At 34.0% G+C, this 19,142-nt stretch overlaps 2 protein-coding genes across 3 annotated transcripts in view; one reads left to right on the top strand and one right to left on the bottom strand.

The window, feature by feature from the left end:
- Nucleotides 1-3,867: 3,867 nt before the first annotated feature.
- The window catches only part of LOC132746799 (uncharacterized), a 32,509-nt gene continuing 17,234 nt past the window's right edge, over nt 3,868-19,142 (top strand). The window contains exon 1 of one of the 2 annotated variants that reach the window (XM_060736052.1): nt 3,868-4,168. In XM_060736052.1, the coding sequence (XP_060592035.1) occupies nt 4,052-4,168 (117 nt within the window). In that variant the 5' untranslated portion in view covers nt 3,868-4,051. Of the gene's footprint in view, nt 4,220-19,142 lie in introns of both variants that reach the window. The other variant, XM_060736051.1, reaches the window with a different exon arrangement.
- On the bottom strand, nt 5,796-7,122 carry LOC132746795 (uncharacterized). The gene has a single exon (XM_060736045.1). The coding sequence runs from the start codon at nt 7,089-7,091 to the stop codon at nt 6,243-6,245; it is 849 nt and encodes a 282-aa protein (XP_060592028.1). The 5' UTR covers nt 7,092-7,122; the 3' UTR covers nt 5,796-6,242.

The raw sequence follows: 19,142 nt of genomic DNA on the forward strand, positions 1-19,142 counted from the left end.
GCATATTATTTACAGACTTGGGCCGAGAGAGCGTAGCGATCGAGGTTTTTAAAAGGCCACCGGATCTGTAAATACTATGCAGACCTATTCCAAGTGCGGTAACTATCTTACCTACATGCTTTGTTGTTTTTCTTTCCATACGTCAGTTTTTGACTCGGTATATATTTATTAATATTACTCGCAAGAAACATATTATTTATGTGCTTTATCATGTTTAGGAAGCATTCCAAAGCCATGCAAAGATACCATCCTTTTCGCTCTTGTAATTCATTATTTACAAATCAGGTGTTATTTAAATATCCTCGTGTTTTTCGTAGGGTTTCATTATGTAATAAGGTCAGGTAATGTAATTCTTGAGTTGACATGCCTTGTCGATAAGGCACAGGTAAGATCATTATTTTGATATATGAATACATAACATATTAATAATATATACAAATACTGAGGAAGATAAAAAAGTTATCTAATCGTATAATAAATTGCATGGTAAATGGATGATCAGGCTATTTCTTATGTAATTAAAATATACGATTTTTCAAAGGAAAGTAAATAAATATTAGTAATACATGTAGATTATTCATATGTTTGATAAGATCGCACTAGAATGGAAGCGCAAGTCGTATTCTTGCGAAGAACAGGCGAGTACTGGTATGAAAAAATCCAAATTGTAACTTAAAAAACTGGAAAAAATGAGAAAATTAAACGGCCTTATTCTTAAGATGGACTATATACTCTCACTGAAAGTAATATTTCGGGAAAGAAAGATGCAGAAGTTGACTTTGATTCGATATGCACCAATAATATAATCGTCGTATATATCCCATAATGCAGATTTGTTATAATAATGCAGAATTGTGCAAAATATCAGACATAGTTTTGGAAATAAATAAATAAACAAGCTAGTTCGTTCCCCCCCCCCCCCCCCCCAAAGAAATGTGTACATTTCAAAATTTCTGCATTGTGTAATGCACGAGTTTCTCGACTTCACATATTTCCTATTGTATAGAGAACAATAGAACAAAAACAGGTCGGTATATATTTGCAGACCTGTTAAGCGGTCGGCAAGTGATTTACGTACTAGACCGCTTTTAACAAAAGAGCCAACAGATAAGAAAAGAATATGTTGTATTTTTTCTTGTAAATATTCTAATGTATTATTTTCTATTTTATTCTCATTTCTTTTTATATGCCCGAAAGGGCATATTATGTTATACCCGTTTGCGTCCGTCTGTCTGTCCGTCCGTCCGTTAGAAATTTGGTTTCCGTAGCATAACTTAAGTTCCATTTGGCCCACAATGTTCAAACTTCATAGGATGATTGTCCATATTTGGTAAAAGACCCCTATTGATTTTGGGGTCACAAGGTCAAAGGTCAAGGTCACTATTACCTTGATACTGAAAACAGTTTCCGGAGCATAACTTAAGTGCCAATTGGCCCACAATGTTGAAACTTCATAGGATGATTGTCCATATTTGGTAGAAGACCCCTATTGATTTTGGGGTCAAAAAGTCAAAGGTCAAGGTCACTATTACCTTTAAACTGAAAACAGTTTCCGGAACATAACTTAAGTTCCATTCGACCCACAATGTACAAACTTCATAGGATAATTGTCCATTTTGGGTAGAAGACCCCTATCGATTTTTGGGTCACAAGGTCAAAGGTCAAGGTCACTATTACCTTGATACTGAAAACAGTTTCCGGAGCATAACTTAAGTTCCGTTTGGCTCACAATGTTCAAACTTCATAGGATGATTGTCCATATTATGTAGAAGACCCCTTTTGATTTTAGGGTCAAAAGGTCAAGGGTCAAGGTCACTATTTCCTTAAAACTGAAAACAGTTTCCGGAACATAACTTAAGTTCCATTTGACACACAGTGTTCAAAGTTCATAGGATGATTGTCCATATTGGGTAGAAGACTCCTATCGATTTTGGGGTCACAAGGTCAAACGTCAAGGTCACTTTTACCTTAATACTGAAAACAGTTTCCGGAATATAACTTAAGTTTCATTTGACCCACAGTGTTCAAACTTCATAGGATGATTGTCCTTATTGGGTAAAAGACCCCTATTGATTTTGGGTTCACAAGGTCAAAGGTCAAGGCCACTATTACCTTGATACTGAAAACAGTTTCCGGAGCATAACTTAAGTTCCATTTGGCCTAAAATGTTCAAACTTCGTAGGATGATTGTTTATATTGGGTAGAAGACCCCTATTGATTTTGGGGTCAAAAGGTCAAGGATCAAGGTCACTATATCCTTAAAACTGAAAACAGTTTCCAAGAATAACTTAAGTTCCATTTGGCCCTCAATATTCAAACTTATCATAGGATGATTGTCCATATTTGGCAAAAGACCCCAATTGATTTTGGGGTCACTAGGTCAAAGGTCAAGGTCACAATTACCTTTAAACCAAAAACAGTTTCCGGAGCATAACGTTAGTTCCATTTGGCCCACTATATTCAAACTTCATAGGATTATTGTCCATATTGGGAAGAAGACCCCTATTGATTTTGGGGTCACAAGGTCAAAGGTTAAAGTCACTTTACCTTAATGCTGAAAACAGTTTCTAGAGTATAATTAAAGTTCCATTTGGCCCAAAATATTCAAACTTCTTAGGATGATTGTCCATATCAGGTAGAAGACCCCTATTGATTTTGGGGTCACAGAGTCAAAGGTTAAGGTCATTGTTAATAACTTAAGTATTAATCAACCTACAGCTTTAAAATTTTATAGGATGAACAGCTAATTTCCATTTCTTACAAATGCTTCATCCTTACTAAAAAAACACTTTCGGGCATATAATGCTCCGCCTAGCGATGCTCTTGTTTCTTTTGTTTTCCATGTAGCCATATCTGGCACGTTGATGTAACATTATACTGAATACTTTACGGATATAGAATAATATACACAAATTGTTTCAAGTATAGTCAAGTTGGCACTAAATACTCCTGACATGTACAAGTTCCATGACTACAACATAGTTACACAGGATAAAAATCATTATCACCGGTATATTTAAATTATTATATGTTAAAACAAAACCCCCTTACCTTTATCAGAGACATAGATAACAGAGATAAGCATGCAGCTCCTATATATACCATTGAAATATCACTCATGCCTATCAAAAAAGTGAAAAATTAGGCATTTTGTAGCAAATAAAACTTAATGGATGTACATTTGATCCTTTAATATTATATACCATTTGAAAGGTAAATCTTTTATCTATTGCTGCATGTTAAAATATTGGTAACTTTCCATGCCTTTCACTTAGAAAAACATAGCAGAACTGAGCCTGTTTTTTCGTCATATCAATAGTTTTGTAACAAACATTATTAAGTAGGCTAGTTCTCTTTAAAAATTGATGTAGAGCTCTATCATTTAGGTGAGAACTGAAATATTTGTACCTGCAGCCATAGAAAAATGCATAAGCTTTCAGAAAATGTATTATTTTACTGATTTTGATATCTGGTTAATAAGTTTTATTTGCTACAAGTTTTAAGTTTAGCAGGCACTGGCCAGGAAGTTGCCAATCATAACCTGAATCTATGTATCTGCCTTTATATTCCATTTCACTTGCATCTAGGCCTACTGTAAAAATTTAAAAATAGGGAAAGAAAAAAAGGTTAGACAATTAGTGAGATAAAATTTAAGTTGTAGGGCATCCCATTGACTTTATCAACTTTGCCATCGAGACTTCAAATTCTATTTCTTATCTTGTATTAGATCTATATTCGCTTTTAAAAACTGTAAACTTTTGTGCACTGCAGTACACACAAAAATGCAACGTCACTCACATTATCATAGCGGTTTACAAACTCCCCGCAGCGGTTACTTCCCCTGATCAGTACGTAGCAAAGCGTGACGTAACCACTTTGAGGAGTTTGAGCGGTTTAGTATTAGAATTTTAATATTTATAAATGCAGCATTAAATTAATTAAAGCATTTCCTGTATCAAATGGACATAATTAAGGTCATTTTACACGACGGAGCTAGAATTATCTTTTCAAGATTTGTGTAGATCTACCATTTTATTTTAATTCCAGAGCAATGGAGGCGCATGGATATCTGGTACCGTTAAGCATTTCCATCCCCATAGCGACAGTCACGTTTGGGTTACTGTGGTATTGTCAGAAAAAAAATCATGCAAAACCAAACTCAGACAAGGTACACCATGAGTTGAAGAAAAGTCGTTCTCGTATTACAGTAGGCCTAGAGGTAACTTATAACGAAAGAAAAAATGTAGAAATTATAGATTTACTATGGAACGCCATAGCTGCCTCATGATGTTAGGGTAAATCCGTCAAAATTCGGACAAAATTTGGACTCGTTCATTCGATTGCTGATTTTTCACTAACCGTTCAGCCGAGAAAGGCAATGTCGGCTGATATAAAGTTAAAAGCCATCCGATTAGAAGAAACTATAATGAAATCAGCGATATTAACCGAGAAATCCCGGTAATAAACGGTTTTATGATCCTATGTAGATTCGCTAAAATTCGGACAGTGTCGTATAAAGTCGGACACGATGAGGTGAAAATTCGGACAGCATTATTTTAGTTGTTTTAATTCGGACATACATTTGTTTTTTAAAATAAAATGTACATTTTAGATTCCATTGCGTAAAAGAGTTTAAGAAAAAGAATACACACACTTAACTCCATTTAATTCATGAGATTAAAATATATTATTGAGTGAGTTTTCATTCAACACGTACAATTATGTACATGATGATGTAACATTTATATATAATGCATCATTTTACTTGTTTTCCTTTTATTAGTTTTAGCAGCCTTTTTGTTTGCCTTGGTTATTTTTTTTTAATTGAACAATTTTTTCCCGTTGTAGTATTTCGTCACTTGTAAGCAGTGTATGACTTGTTTTTTTGACCGGTCTTTCAGTTCTATCATGATTTGGTCTTGATTCAAGTTTAGGGGGCATAAAGGCACTTTCAATGAGATCTGACGTGCTGGGATTGTTAGAACAATCAATTTCCATCAAACTTATATCATTTGTGTCATTTTCATGAAAAGGTTGTGGTTCAACAAAAAGATCGCCGGAGGTTATAAGTTCTAGTAGCTGTGCAGGATCACTTAAGTCTAACACAGGAAGCGCCATTTCTTCGACAGAGTCGCTCGTGATTGCTGTGCTGGAAATATCCACATCTGTTGAAAGTACGGGTTCTGTATATGATAAACCTGTATGCAAAAAGAAATATGTGATTTCAGGTTTGACATGTACCGTTTGAGATCTATTTCTTTACTTTTTCTAATTTCAGCAGAATATCATGAAAATAAGCAGATTGATTAATATTTTATACCTTCTAATGCCACACTGTTATCAGCGGTAGAATAAACTTGGTTGGCTGTGGAATCGCCGATCGGCTCTTCTCTATTTGAAGTATCTAAAAATGTTGAAATAAGATTGAATTGAGCCAGATTTCAATGTAAACAATTACAATATTAAAATAATGTAATAGTCAAAACAGATAAAATATATTTTTAAGATTGGTGTCTGAGTGTTAATTGGTTTTTTTAATCCCTTGAAAGTAAAGTAAAGCTACCCTTATTTTATTCATAAGGCTATTTGATATATTTAATAGCAAAAAGCACGAGTTGTCTGCAAATAAATTGCTTTTAACACTGCTGTTTGAAGGGTTAGGGTTCGAATTTCAGTGTGAACTTAAATATTTAATGAAATTTACACAATAATACAAAATGCTTACTTACTGAATTGAAACTATAACATGTATATCAGGTTAAGAAATATTTTGCATGGACTGTGACTCGGATTTGAATCCATCATATATTGTATAAACATTTTAAGCACTTATAGTTATTCAGTAAAACGGTTACTGAGCCTATCAAGTCTATGTACCAAGAACATTTGACTATCACCTACCGTTTGTAAATGCTACGTCAGTTGGCGAACTCGGTTTGAAGGCAGCAGATGGCACAGCGTCTTTGTTAACAGGACAGATGCCACACGAAGCAAAACCACTTTTGATATTGCTTACGGTTAGTGCGGCATCCCATGCATTACTGAAAAGAGCTGGAAATGACCACTTGTTGACAACATGCAATGGGTGTTCACTCATGAAGTTGGAGCATTGCTCATTATAAGCTTTTTTCAGTGGCCCAAACACCGTTCTGTCAAGTGGTTGAAGATAATGGGTGCAATAGGGAGGCAAAGAGAATAAAGTGATGTTTTCCTCAATTGCTCTTTCAATGATGGCCAACGACTCATTGTGACGAATGACCGTCAAAAATTAAAAGCTGTGGTCGGGTAGGGCCACAGTATTTTAGAAAAACCTCATCAAACCATTTTTCCCCAATGTCATCAGTTATCCATCCTTTGTCCTGGAATGTCCAAACTGTGCCATCAGGAGCGTCGCTGGTCTTGTACCCGTGAATTGACTTGACAGTTTTCCCTTTTGTGATTATAAGCGGAGGCATGGCCGATCCTTCTCCGTTTATACACGCCATAACTGTCAAGTTGCTGGACTTCTGGCTAGTCTTACTCACGACGGATTTGATTCCTTTTTCTGCTACTATCTTGACTGGTGAGTGCTCGAAGTTAAACCCCGTCTCATCACAGTTCCAAATAGTACAATATTGGAACTTGAAGTCAGACACAAGCTTAGCAAGATCTTCAAAGTACTTGCTCACCACTGTCTCGTTTAACATTCGAGCCCTTACAGAACTAAGCCTCTCTGGTTTTCTAACGGCAATTTCTGGGTGGCGCCTTTTGACCCCCTCCCACCAGTCTTTGCCTGCTGTAAAGTTTTGATAATTGGTTTGAATTTTTGTGCGTCTGCAAAGAATGTTAGTCCTTAAGAGAATTTGTTTTCTGCTTAAGCCTACACCCATACGTGCTGCCATTTTAATAGACTGCACAATCTTGTTTTCTATTTCTAGCGGTATTGCTGGAGGACGTCCGTGTGTTACAGGCTTCTTCACATCAAATCTCCCAGAAATACGATCGCCGATCGTACTTCTTGGTATTCCGTACTGTTTTGATGCTTGTCTGATTGATTCACCAGCTTGCACAGCTTCAACGGCCTTTTCCAGATCTTCTAATTTATAATTCATAGTCTTTCCTCGTTTGGTATGTATGTAGGGCATATCTAAAAACCAGAGGATGATGAATGATGATGATGAATGATGATGATAATGATGATGATGATGATGATCATTATTATTATTATTATCACAATGATAATGACAATGATGATACTTATTATGATACAAGACTAGGAGAAAATTAGATTGATATACATTCTGCATATATATTGATATTGTAGTAGTATTTCTAAAGTTTCAAGCAATGCAGAATAAGTATGTTTGGCTCAAAGGGCGCTTGGAAATCCGCTGATCAAATTTAATGTACATAAAGTTTTAGTCTGAAACTGTCTTAGAAAGCTACTTGATGGTTATTTGTTTTTCGTAAATAAATCTTAATGCATGATTATTATATGTGAATAGAACGGGAATTCTTATTTTTCTAATAAGCTTGATTAAAGAAGACAAAGAATGGCATATGGAAGTCTAAATGTAAATATACTATTTCTTAACCCAGTCATTAAATTAAGTAATCACGCACCTTGCAGGTTAACTTATAAATACACAAATGTAATTAGCTACTGGCCTGTGCATACGACGAATTGATATACTTATGAGCAAGCTGATTTTCATATTACATTTTTTTTTACTTATTAAAAACTTAATACTTAATAAATATTGATTACGAAGGCTTTGAACAAAATGCAAATAATTATAATAAGTATAATGCACTAATGTATGCAAGTAAAATGCATTATATATCGTCGCTTTGTGTGTCTCGTGTTTTTGACGAACATTTAATTCAAATAAATATGCATGTGTGCAGGTTACTGTCAGAAATTGCCAGAAGCCAGGTAAACCATATTTATTTTCCTAGTAAAACGTACAGAAGAAAAAAGCCGATATTCAAAACATCACTACTTTATTAGATTTTTCGTTCACTAGGAAACTTTTATCAATATAAAACTCTGTATTTGGCAACGATCACATGCACATATATTAACACAGGTACATGTATACGAAATGTTCAAGTTAAAATATTTTATATGCAGACTTTTCCTCATGAACAAAGTTCAAAAGTTCGTCTTTTTTCCCTTCAGGAAATAAGAATCCAATGCTGACATTTTGCATAGGGCCTGTCCGTCTCCCAAACTTTTCTGGAACACCTTTTGCCCTTAAGTAGCAGTGTGATGCGATAAATGACTTGTCAAACAACTGCCTTACAACCTTTGCGTCCTCTCTGCGGAGATAAGCCACTTTGTGTAACAATTGTTTATCATCAAAAATGGCTATTGCATTACGGTCATGTGGATTTGATTCCGGGGAACAATAATAAACAGGGCCTATTTGTAAGTCTTTTCTTCCCCAATGATGCATGCCGACGGCAAACAGGTCCCGCAAAATTATGTTCTTCATTTTTGTTTTCAGGTCAAGACTGAAATAAATTCATTCAATAAATTTTCTGTCTATGTTCAAGTTTTATCTTCTGTAGGGCTGTATACATAGGGGGCCTAGCTATTAAATTGTTTCTAATTATGTTGAAACGATAGATCTATATAAACTATATTTATTTGTTATTGTATTGCGGAACTTCTCATCATCATTATCATCATTATCATTATTTGCAGAAGCAGCAACTCTTCGTTGATAGGCATAATTGATTTTTTAAAATGTGATATTAACGGCCGTTCTCAGTTAGAATTTACACCCTTAGTTTTTACTTGTCGCCACCGTCTATCCTCATTATTGCAGGTTATTTGCCTGTAAATCTATGCTGGTTTAAGAAGGTAGATGTTACCTTAAATAACACACAATAACTCGCCATTTGATCATGAATAATTGTTTAATAATATTCACCTAAAGTTACGAAAATGACAGGTTCGTGATTGTCGCCGTCCAATTTATAAAAAATAAACGTGTATTTAGATGCTTTAATTGTATTGTTTTAATTTTGTTTCATGCCGTATTATTTTGGAACAATTCACGACTATAAATTTGTAAATTAGATCTCAGTAACAATAACTCATAAAAAATGGTAAGGGGTTAGTGTTTTGTCGCCGGATAGTATGAAATGTTCGTTATCCTTTTAACCATATATTGCAAGTGAAGTGTTTTTATCATTGAAACAACATTACATGTTCATTTTTGTATTAATATCACAATATAATACTTTCATATTATCACCATGTTCATAGTGTGCACAATTTTGTTATTATTTATGTAGAATTTAACGTTGTGATGTGGTTTGGGTTAAAATTGAAAGGTTCGTTATCTGATTTTAAGGTTTTATGACTGCAATATGTACTCCCAGCACATGAAATGTTCTAAGTTGCGTAAACATTAGTATATTATGCCAAAAATGAAACATTTTGAAGCTGTATAAACAACATTATTGAATCTGAAATATGCTGAGAAAAGGTTCGTGATGAAAGGTTCGTGCGGTGATATATTTTACTCGATGCCGCATACACTATATTTGTTTGTAAACGGCTGCGGTTAACAAACATATGTACTATAAAGTCATTTTGAGTTCTTTCTATAATGGTTGCTTATTATTCGCAGCGCATGTTATAAACATGATCGAAATTCCCATCAAAATCCTTTGGCAAGTGATATTGATACTTTTCATGATTATTAAATTTCAAGAAAATTTTCTATTGCCTACTGAATCACAAACGATGTTGTTTTCAAATGAAATAAGCGAATTTATACTTGTATGATGTTAATCAAAACCATGTCGGATTACAAACAAGGAAAGGTTCGCGACCATTTGTCACGAACCTTTCCTATCATAATTTATATGAATAAAATAATATATCTTATCCTGTAATGTATATAATATTATTTAAGAAAAATCTTGTGAGTATATCTTATTTATACAGAAAAAGAACATCAAAAGAATGTCTGATTTTTACAAGACGTTACAACTGAAAAATATTTATGTAAAAAATAAACCTCGTACTCGCCTGAAAGGCTTGTTTTTATAAAAAAAAAACAAATAAACATTATATTTTTGTGATTGTAAATTCAAAATATGAAGTGAATTTAAAACAATTATATAAAGATAAATTATCATGATGAGGGAAACATGATAAAATAAACATTTAACTCAATGAAAGGTTCGTTGTATTGGGCCACGAACCTTTCAATTAAAAAATCCCGTCTTTTTCAAGCTAGACGAATGTATCTTTGGAATTACTTTTAGTGCAGACAATTATGCTGAAATCTAAACCTGAAAACATGCGGCAATTCAGTAAATTAATAAAACAAGAAGATTCGAAAAAAATATCAAGAATATATTATTACAAGCATGAAAAAATTCGTTGCTTCTTCAATGTAGTGAAATTGTGATTAATCTTTTGAAAACTAATATTTGCGTGACATATTGCAATGTCCAGTAGGCGAAGAAAAGATATGGCTGAACCCAAGGACACACCCTAAAAGGCTATGAAGCCAAGAGAAACAAGATATTCGCTGAGGTCATTTAAATAATTGGGAGGTGACAACATTGAATTGGTCAATTCTTTGTTTGCTGCAAAAAAGCAGTTTCAGCCAATAACGGACATATCATTAGCGAAATTGACTCTGATCCTATAATTTGATATGCTTGCGTTATATAGCTAGTATTTTATACTAGCTGAATGTTTCTCTTTGCAAAAAGCTTATGTTTATTTGTTTTTAAAGTAGAATCTAGTATTATTACGATATTGATACGTTTTCATTGGATTGAATTAGTTGTTATAGATTTCAAAAAACATTTATAAATTGTTTTACTACAGATGCCATATCAATTTAATATCTTTTTTGAGAAATGAAAAGATTACTATAGCTATCATTAGGTAATGAATATAATTGTATTCGAATGTCTAAATCCGAACTTTATATCTGAATATAAATGTATCTATATTAGCATCAAAATTTTGATTTGACAATGAAAGGTTCGTTATTTTATATACCATATCTGAATTGAAAAAGTTAGTGAATTTATGATTAAATTCTTAGCACCAGCAATGTATTTGATCTGGTAAACTGTTCTTGATACATGTTTATCTTTTAATTAAGGAGTTGTTGTTTCAATTGTTTTAGACTGATATGCTGTATTGCTATGTCTTTAGTTACTATCATGTTGCATTAGATACTATTCGATGCTTTAATATACTACAAATTGTGAACCAGTATACTATAAAGTCAAGAAAGATAATGGGTTTATACTAAATATCATTGTCTGATGTCTATATGTATGCTTTGGGGTATTAAGTGGGCTTCTTTTTTGTTTGCGTTTATGGTTGAAAGGTTCGTTAGCTTTACATAGTACTTAAATTTTAGCAAGGTGATCATTTACCTAATAATAAAGCATATACATCGCATACAATTGCAAGCAGTGATACAACGGTTTTTATTTATGCCAAGAACTATACTAATTACACTGGGTCGTAGCTTTTATAATAATGAGACAAATCGTAATCACAGTTGAGCAGTATATCTTGATTTGCACTTTTTGCATATGGGTTTTTAAAAAAGTATATAAGCTTAATTAGGCAAGTAATTCGTGATATCAATTGTACAATTAGAAATCTATGTATCATGTGATATTTAAAAGTAAAGTCCAATAAGATATCATCAATGCAATTATAAGCAGCCCTTTTTAAAGTAAAAGGTACTTTGTCACGAACATTTCCGGCATTTTAAAAAGGTAAAATGGATACACTTTTCAAACCGCCGATTTACAAAATCTACTTATATGATGTTGAAAAAAATTTCAGTAGAACTTCACAGATGGTTTTAGTTTGTAAAAAGACTAACAGTTTTGCGTTTTTGCTAATCTGCATTTTTTATCAAATTTTGACAGGGGTGTAAATTCTAACTGAGAATGGCCGTTAAATCTAAAAAATAAAATAAATCTTAATTTTCTTAAAGATACGAACGGTTTAAATGTCATATCTTAGAAAAAATACAGAGCTAGCCAACGGTAGAAATAATTAAATGACTTTTACTATATTATTTGATCAACGGTATATTTAATAGAATCCAGGCCTTAATAGAGCCTGTTCGTCAAATCATTTTCAGAAATGAATGTCCGAGTTAAAGTGACTTGTGGAATTTAACAGGAAAAATTCGGACACTTTAAATATAGTTTTCTAAATTGTTTTTTTTAAATAGTTAACATTTTTCCATATAGTTGCATATTTCTCATAAAGAAAACAAAACAAGATCAACATTTGAAATAATCATATGATTTGCGATCGAAATGATATGTTGAGTAGCATACATTACCGAAGGATCGAATGCTCCCGCACGTTGAAAGTCAATCGGATTGGAGAGATCGTGCGTAGGACTGTGTAATACGTCATCAGATAGATTCTGTGCTGACGTATTAGTTACGCACTGACAAGTTGGCACGCTTTTTTCCGCGAATTATTCTTCTTTTTGGAGGGTGTAACACCTATGTACATGGATAACATGTTTGGGTAGAAGATTAAAGACACGCTTAGTTGTCCGAACTTATGCGATGTCCGAATTTTGACGGATTTACCCTACATTTCGTTTTATTTTTCCCTAAAAGCGTCTTATTATATAAAATAGTAGTGTTGGCTTGCCAACGTTTTATGAGAACCTGTCTTAACGAAGTTTTAGTAGGTCAAATATTTATGTTATTTTGTCAAAACGTAGTGCTGATCGAGTTGTCTCACATTTCAAAAACGTCATGTTATCATGTCCAAATCCGGTGTTAACATGCCTAATGGAAGTAGTAATATGTCTAACATGCACGCCATCTTTTCGGATTAAGATTTCAACTTGTCTAAATACAGCCTTGTATAAATGTGGTGTTGAATAATTGTCTTGAAATTGTCTTATTATGTGAAACAAAAGTGTTATCTTGTCGGAATTTGTTGTCATCTTGTCCAAATGTGTTATATGATGTTATACTGTCGTTTTGTCTTGTCCAAATGTGGTATTGACATGTCTACACAGTCGCAATTTGTGAGACTGCCATGTCATTGTGTTAAAATTCGGCGTTATCTTTCCTAAAGAATGTCTTTGAGGTCAAAATTGCAAGCTATCTTGTCCAACTGTGGTGGTAAATTGTCTAGAAATTGTAAACAGTAGTGTTATCTTGTCGGAACTTGGTGCCAACTTGTCAAACTCATTTCTAACCATGTCTGCTAGTAGTGATATCTTGTTAAACATTTATATTGACTTGTCTGAAAATTGTCTTGTTTTGTCAAACTGTTATGTTGCTTTGTGTGAGTTGGTGTTATTCTGTCTTATTGTGCCAAACATCATGCTTTCTTGTCTAAAACTGTTGTTATTCTGTCTAAAAATATACTTATTATGGGAAATACTAGTGTTGACTTGCCAATAAATTATGTTTGTTTGTGTAAACGTTATTTTATTATGTCAAACAGTATTGTTGACTTGTCGAAATATGGCATTGACATGTCTAAACACTGCCTTAATTTCTCAGGTCACCATGCTATTTTGTCCAAACTTTATGTTAACCTGCCTAAACACCGTCTTATTATGTGTAATAACTGTTTAAAAACAATTTAGTATGTCAAACTGTCACGCTATTATGTCCAAATGCAGATTTAACTCGACTAGATTCGTCTTATTATGTTAAATAGTAATATTATCTTGTCGAAACGGGGTGATGACTTGTCTAAAATTACTATCTTTTTGTCAAAGTGTCATTTTATTTTGTCACGGTTCGGTGTTAATTAGACATAACATCGTCATTTTATGGCGAAGTATCATTTTTCCTTTTCAAATGTGGTATTTACTTGTTAAAACACATTATCATTATAATGTAATACTACGGAAACACGGTGCATATCCATATCGGTACCCTCTGCGAAATCTGCTGAAACGGTACCCTCTCTGAACATGCACAGGTCATTCTCTGCTAAAAACAAACCAGCGATGGATACCAATCCAGTAAAATTTCATTGTTATAAGGAAAGGAGGTATGTCACGTAGGAAAGATGTATACCACGGAACACTAGGATGTTTTATTTATGCGCTGATTTGTCATGTGCCCGATTTTCATGTACTGCAACTTCACAATAAGCTACAAAAAATCGACATGTCTTGCTTCGCCCATCACCTCGACATATTTTTCGGGCTGAAATGAACCTGTGGCTTGATTATATATGCATCATACATATTTAATATGTCCATATACATATCATCTTCGGACAAATTGCAGTATATGGTCAAAAATAAATATAAAATTCATAAAAACACCCTACTTTCGATTTTGCAGCGGAACGGGCTACCTCTCTTCATTTGAATTTTTATATCACAGGTACCCTCTCATTTTTTTAACACATAGGTACCCTCAAAGCACGACATATGCTTTTTGTGTTAATCGTTAAGTATGTAATATTTACATAAAAGTAAAAAGTATTACATACACACTTAACGATTAACGCAAATAAACGCATATATGTCGTACCTATGTGTTCAATAATGAGAGGGTACCTGTGATATAAAAATTCAAATGAAGAAAGGTAGCCCGTGCTGCTGCAAAACCGAAAGTAGGGTGTTTTTATGAATTTTACATTTATTTTTGACAATATACTGCCATTTGTCCGAAGATGATGTGTAAATGAACATATTAAATATGTATGATGCATATATTATCAAGCCACAGGTTCATTTCAGCCCTAAAAATATGTCGAGATGATGGGCGAAGCAAGACATGTCGATTTTTTGTAACTTATTGTGAAGTTACAGTACATGAAAATCGGGCACATGACAAATCAGCACATAAATAAAACATCCTAGTGTTCCGTGGTATACATCTTTTCTACGTGACATACCTCCTTTCCTTATTACAATGAAATTTTACTGGATTGATATCCATCGCTGGTTTGTTTTTAGCAGAGAATGACCTGTGCATGTTCAGAGAGGGTACCGTTTCAGCAGATTTCGCAAAGAGGGTACCGATATGGATATGCACCGTGGGAAACGTATATCGGCCTCGTCATATTGCCTTAACCTGTGTTCATTTCGTCTACAAAAAGGAAAGATCATTTGTCTAAGCCGTCAAATTTAAGTCGTTATTTAAAAAACTCGTTAGAATTTTGCCAAATATAACAATAAAAAGAAATTTTGAACTCGCTATTTTAATGTTAAGGACGCCTTATTTATTGCAACATTCAAGAAAGAAATCTTGTTTGTACAAATTGATAAAAAGTAGTCGCTCAAATTTTGACGACGACAATCAAATCGCTTAAATTTAGGCGTCTTTGAAACTTCTATGTATGACATCATACGCAGTGGCGCGGTAAAAATGGCCGAAGGTCTAATGAGTATTTTTCTTTAAAAAAAAAAGGTAAATAGCCTGCCTTATGTGACGGAAAATCATGCATGATAATAATGTTTGTGGGTTGTAAATTGTTTATACCAGCTTCAATATTGCTTTGAGCATTCAAATTTAGTCTGAAAAATGATGATATAGGGACATTAAGGCCAAGACTGGAGGGATATGGTTTGATACTTTCGATCTTGGTAAGCTGAAACATTGATCCTTATAATACAACATACATTTTGCATATACGTATTAATGTGTAGCAAAATGCAACAACACAGAGCACACGTAAAGAGACCAACCCAGATAGCAGGCGGAAGTTGGCCCAACCTTGGACCAACTGCATTTTGTTTGTTAGCCCAACAACGAACTAGTATACCAACGTCGGCTCTATGCCAATTTGCTAATCGGGGCAATGTTGGCCCAACCCTTGGTACATACATCTGAACAAAGATAAATAATTAAGATGAAGTAAAAAATCATAAACAGAATTTTTATACTAATTTAATGAAATAAAACCAACAAACATGATGCATTGTACATTGGAAGATAAAGATAAAGACGATCAACAATATAAGCACATGTTCAATATCACTATAGCACAAAGTCAAATAACATTCTACAAAAGATATACATGAAGCGCTACATCGACAAATCAATTTAAACTGACGATTTCAGTTAACTTTATAAAAGAGATTCGATTTTGCATATCACGTTTAAAAAATCCTTATTTATAAAACACGAAATGTCATTATCGCTAACAGAAATACAGAAAAAATAAAATAGCGATTCTAACTTTCGCACATGAATGGCAATGATCATTTTACCGTTCATTTTTGACATCTTGAGTTCGAGCCATCAATGGTATGTTACATTCGACATACACTCTAAAGACCGTAGTTCGAGTTCGGGCGTTCCAGCCATTGTAATTCTAGCGAAGTGTTGTCTTTTTAATTAAAATATCTGGGAATTTTGCCGGGACCTGGAAGTCAGTTCGAGCGAAACGGGGTGTTCGAGCCAACCGAGTTAAGGCCAGTGAAGTTCGGTTCGTGAAGTTGCCCCAACAACTGATTTGCAGTTCTTATCGTTGGCCATCAGTTGTGCCAACCGCAGAAATGTTATCATCGTTGGTCCTCAGATGGACCAACCACACACATATTATTATCATAGTTGGTCCAACATCAGACCAACTGGATATTCTTTGTTGGCCAGCCAAAGGATGCCAACATTATGGCAAGGCCTTTTAACTACATGTATATAATCCATTTATCCCATCACCTCCAATTAATTAGACTTCAATCTACCGTCTTAAATGTTATAAACAAGTTTTGGAGACCGCAAGTTTAGTAGGTTTTGTAAACTTGTACTTAGCTTTAAGGTAAAATGTGGAAATAAAATATGCTTGTCAAATCTTAATTGAAATATTGTCGCACTAGAAATGTGTAAGATTTATCTACATTATCTCATTCAAAGCCGCCTGTTCACAGACAGCCGAAAATACAAAATAATAATAACAATAATAATAATAAAACGAGTCAAAATTGATAAAAACCGTAACCAATTCTTAAAAACCATTGAGCAATGGGCGCGCATTCACTACTTTTATGATATTGATGTCAAATAAAGAATTTACAATCAAATATTTGAAGGAGTTTTCTATACCGTTCGTAAGTAAGTAAGTTTATAAGGACATCACACACCGATAGTCTAGAGGCTTTGGTCTGCTGCACGTGCCCGTCCTTGATATGCCTTTCCGTGCATATCAGTTAATCCAAATTTAAATCAAAAAGGGAAGCTTAAATGCATTTTTCTAGCCAATGCGACTTGGTCTAATTTTGATGGTTATTCGAAGTATTTGATTTTTATTTACTAAAAAGAATAATCATGCAGCCAAGATCTTGGAAGCGCAGGCCCCTAGAAAGCAGATCCGCTGAGTCAGCAGGTCGACTATCGGACCAGACGTGACAAGAAGCGAAAAAGGAAATCCTCTATCCTCCCACTTGAACCCTACAGCACCTACTTTTACGGCAAACTCCACTCATTTGCCTTAATAAAGTTTTTTAGAGTTCTTAAAATTGATGTGGAGCTATAAAACAAAGGGGAAAATTGGAAAATTTGGGACGCCAAATGGTCCGAACCACGCGGCGGAATTACCGGTATTTTTATATTGGGGGTCCACTCACTGTTACACTTAACGTGTTTGAAAAACGCGACAAAAAAAATCTAAATGACATTTAAATGATCGCAAAATCAACAGATATTATTATATTTTTAGTATGTAGCTTAAATTTATATCAGCATTCTTCATTTAGCGAATTTCTGTTAACAGGTAGCTTTGTCGCGACGCAGTATGCTAAATGCGGCAGTATGCTATGTTTTTTTTTTCAGTATGGCTTAGTGCTGATGGATGTATGCGGCAATATGCCATATTTTTTTTTTCGTATAGCATACTGCCGCTGTCCGTCGATACGTATAGACGGAATAGGGCAGTTTGTGAAAACCTTTTATTTCATTTTATTTGTCTCTTATTTGAAATCAACCAATTCGATGTTTTATTATAAATATCTGATAATTGTCTGTTATTCTTTTTATACTTGTTGTTCTGTTTAATCCATATATCAGCTCTTACTTTGTGTTGTGACACACAGAACAACAGCATACATGCTTATAAGGCTACAGATCATTTGTTATCAGCGGACATTTAAAAATACTGGGCTCATAAATTCTTATAATGGTGGCTACAAAATTTCCGCTCAGACTGAATATTTTGCCTGATGTTTGATTTGCAATAAAGATTATTAGGAAACTTATTGTTTCCTAAGTGTTTTGTATACATCTTGCATTAAACCTTTTACTTAACTTAAAGTTGTCCAAGTTATAATAGTTCAGTACCGTAAGTTAAATGCATTAATGTTTATATAGCTCAAGGCTGTGTCATAATTTCAATTCTTTCTATATAAGTATGACAGATTATCTGCACACTTTTGCTAAAGCGCTGAACTTTAAATTGGGCGACCCGGGTTCGATTCCTGGACGGCGCAGGTCACTTTCATTGTGATTGATCATGAAATCCTTTCTACCGTGATTCCAACTGTACATCTATGCTTGCAGCTACATAATGTATTAGTTCCTTGCGAAAGTGAAAGCAACTAGTACAGGTAAAGTGCCTGGCAACCTGCCTAGGAACGATGCTGTGGCTGAACTGTACTCTGGTTAAATCATAGTGGTTTAGTGCCGTGATCCGGAGTGTGTACTAACATTTGCATTTTGCATTTTCAAGTTGGGCAATACCCTTCGGATTTCTGAGGAATATATTGCTTAGACTCCAAGCTTAGTTATTACTCTGATACAAAATTATGGTAAGCATTGGAAGTTTTACCTGCACTGTAGATTCGATAATTTATTTCAGAATAATATAATATATGCAAATAAACCAGTTTTAGTTCGGCTGAGTATCTGTTTTGAAAAATGCTTCTTGTTTATTTTATAATAGAAGTTAATTCTGTGTCTCATCTTTTTAAAAGTTTTTCCATTTAGCTTCGTTATGAATATCTCTGACTAAGTAAGATTCGTAATAAGAATTCTATCTAAGCTAAAAGATTTAGGGCGATTAAAGTTTTACATGTATCTTTAACGGAAATTTATGGTCGGTTCAGCGTTGGCCCGACATCTTTTTCAGTACCTTTCTAATTGCTGTTGGCCCAGTTCAGATATTCGCTGGCGGAAAGGTTTAGTGACATTGGCCCAACAGCTGTATTCACAGCACT

This window comes from Ruditapes philippinarum, unplaced genomic scaffold, assembly GCF_026571515.1.
Source record: "Ruditapes philippinarum isolate M1 unplaced genomic scaffold, ASM2657151v2 ctg6021_1_1_1_1, whole genome shotgun sequence".
Taxonomy (NCBI): domain Eukaryota; kingdom Metazoa; phylum Mollusca; class Bivalvia; order Venerida; family Veneridae; genus Ruditapes; species Ruditapes philippinarum.

Excerpts from the sequence above, each read along its gene's own strand:
- LOC132746795 (XM_060736045.1), bottom strand. The coding sequence starts at position 7,091 with ATGAATTATAAATTAGAAGATCTGGAAAAGGCCGTTGAAGCTGTGCAA.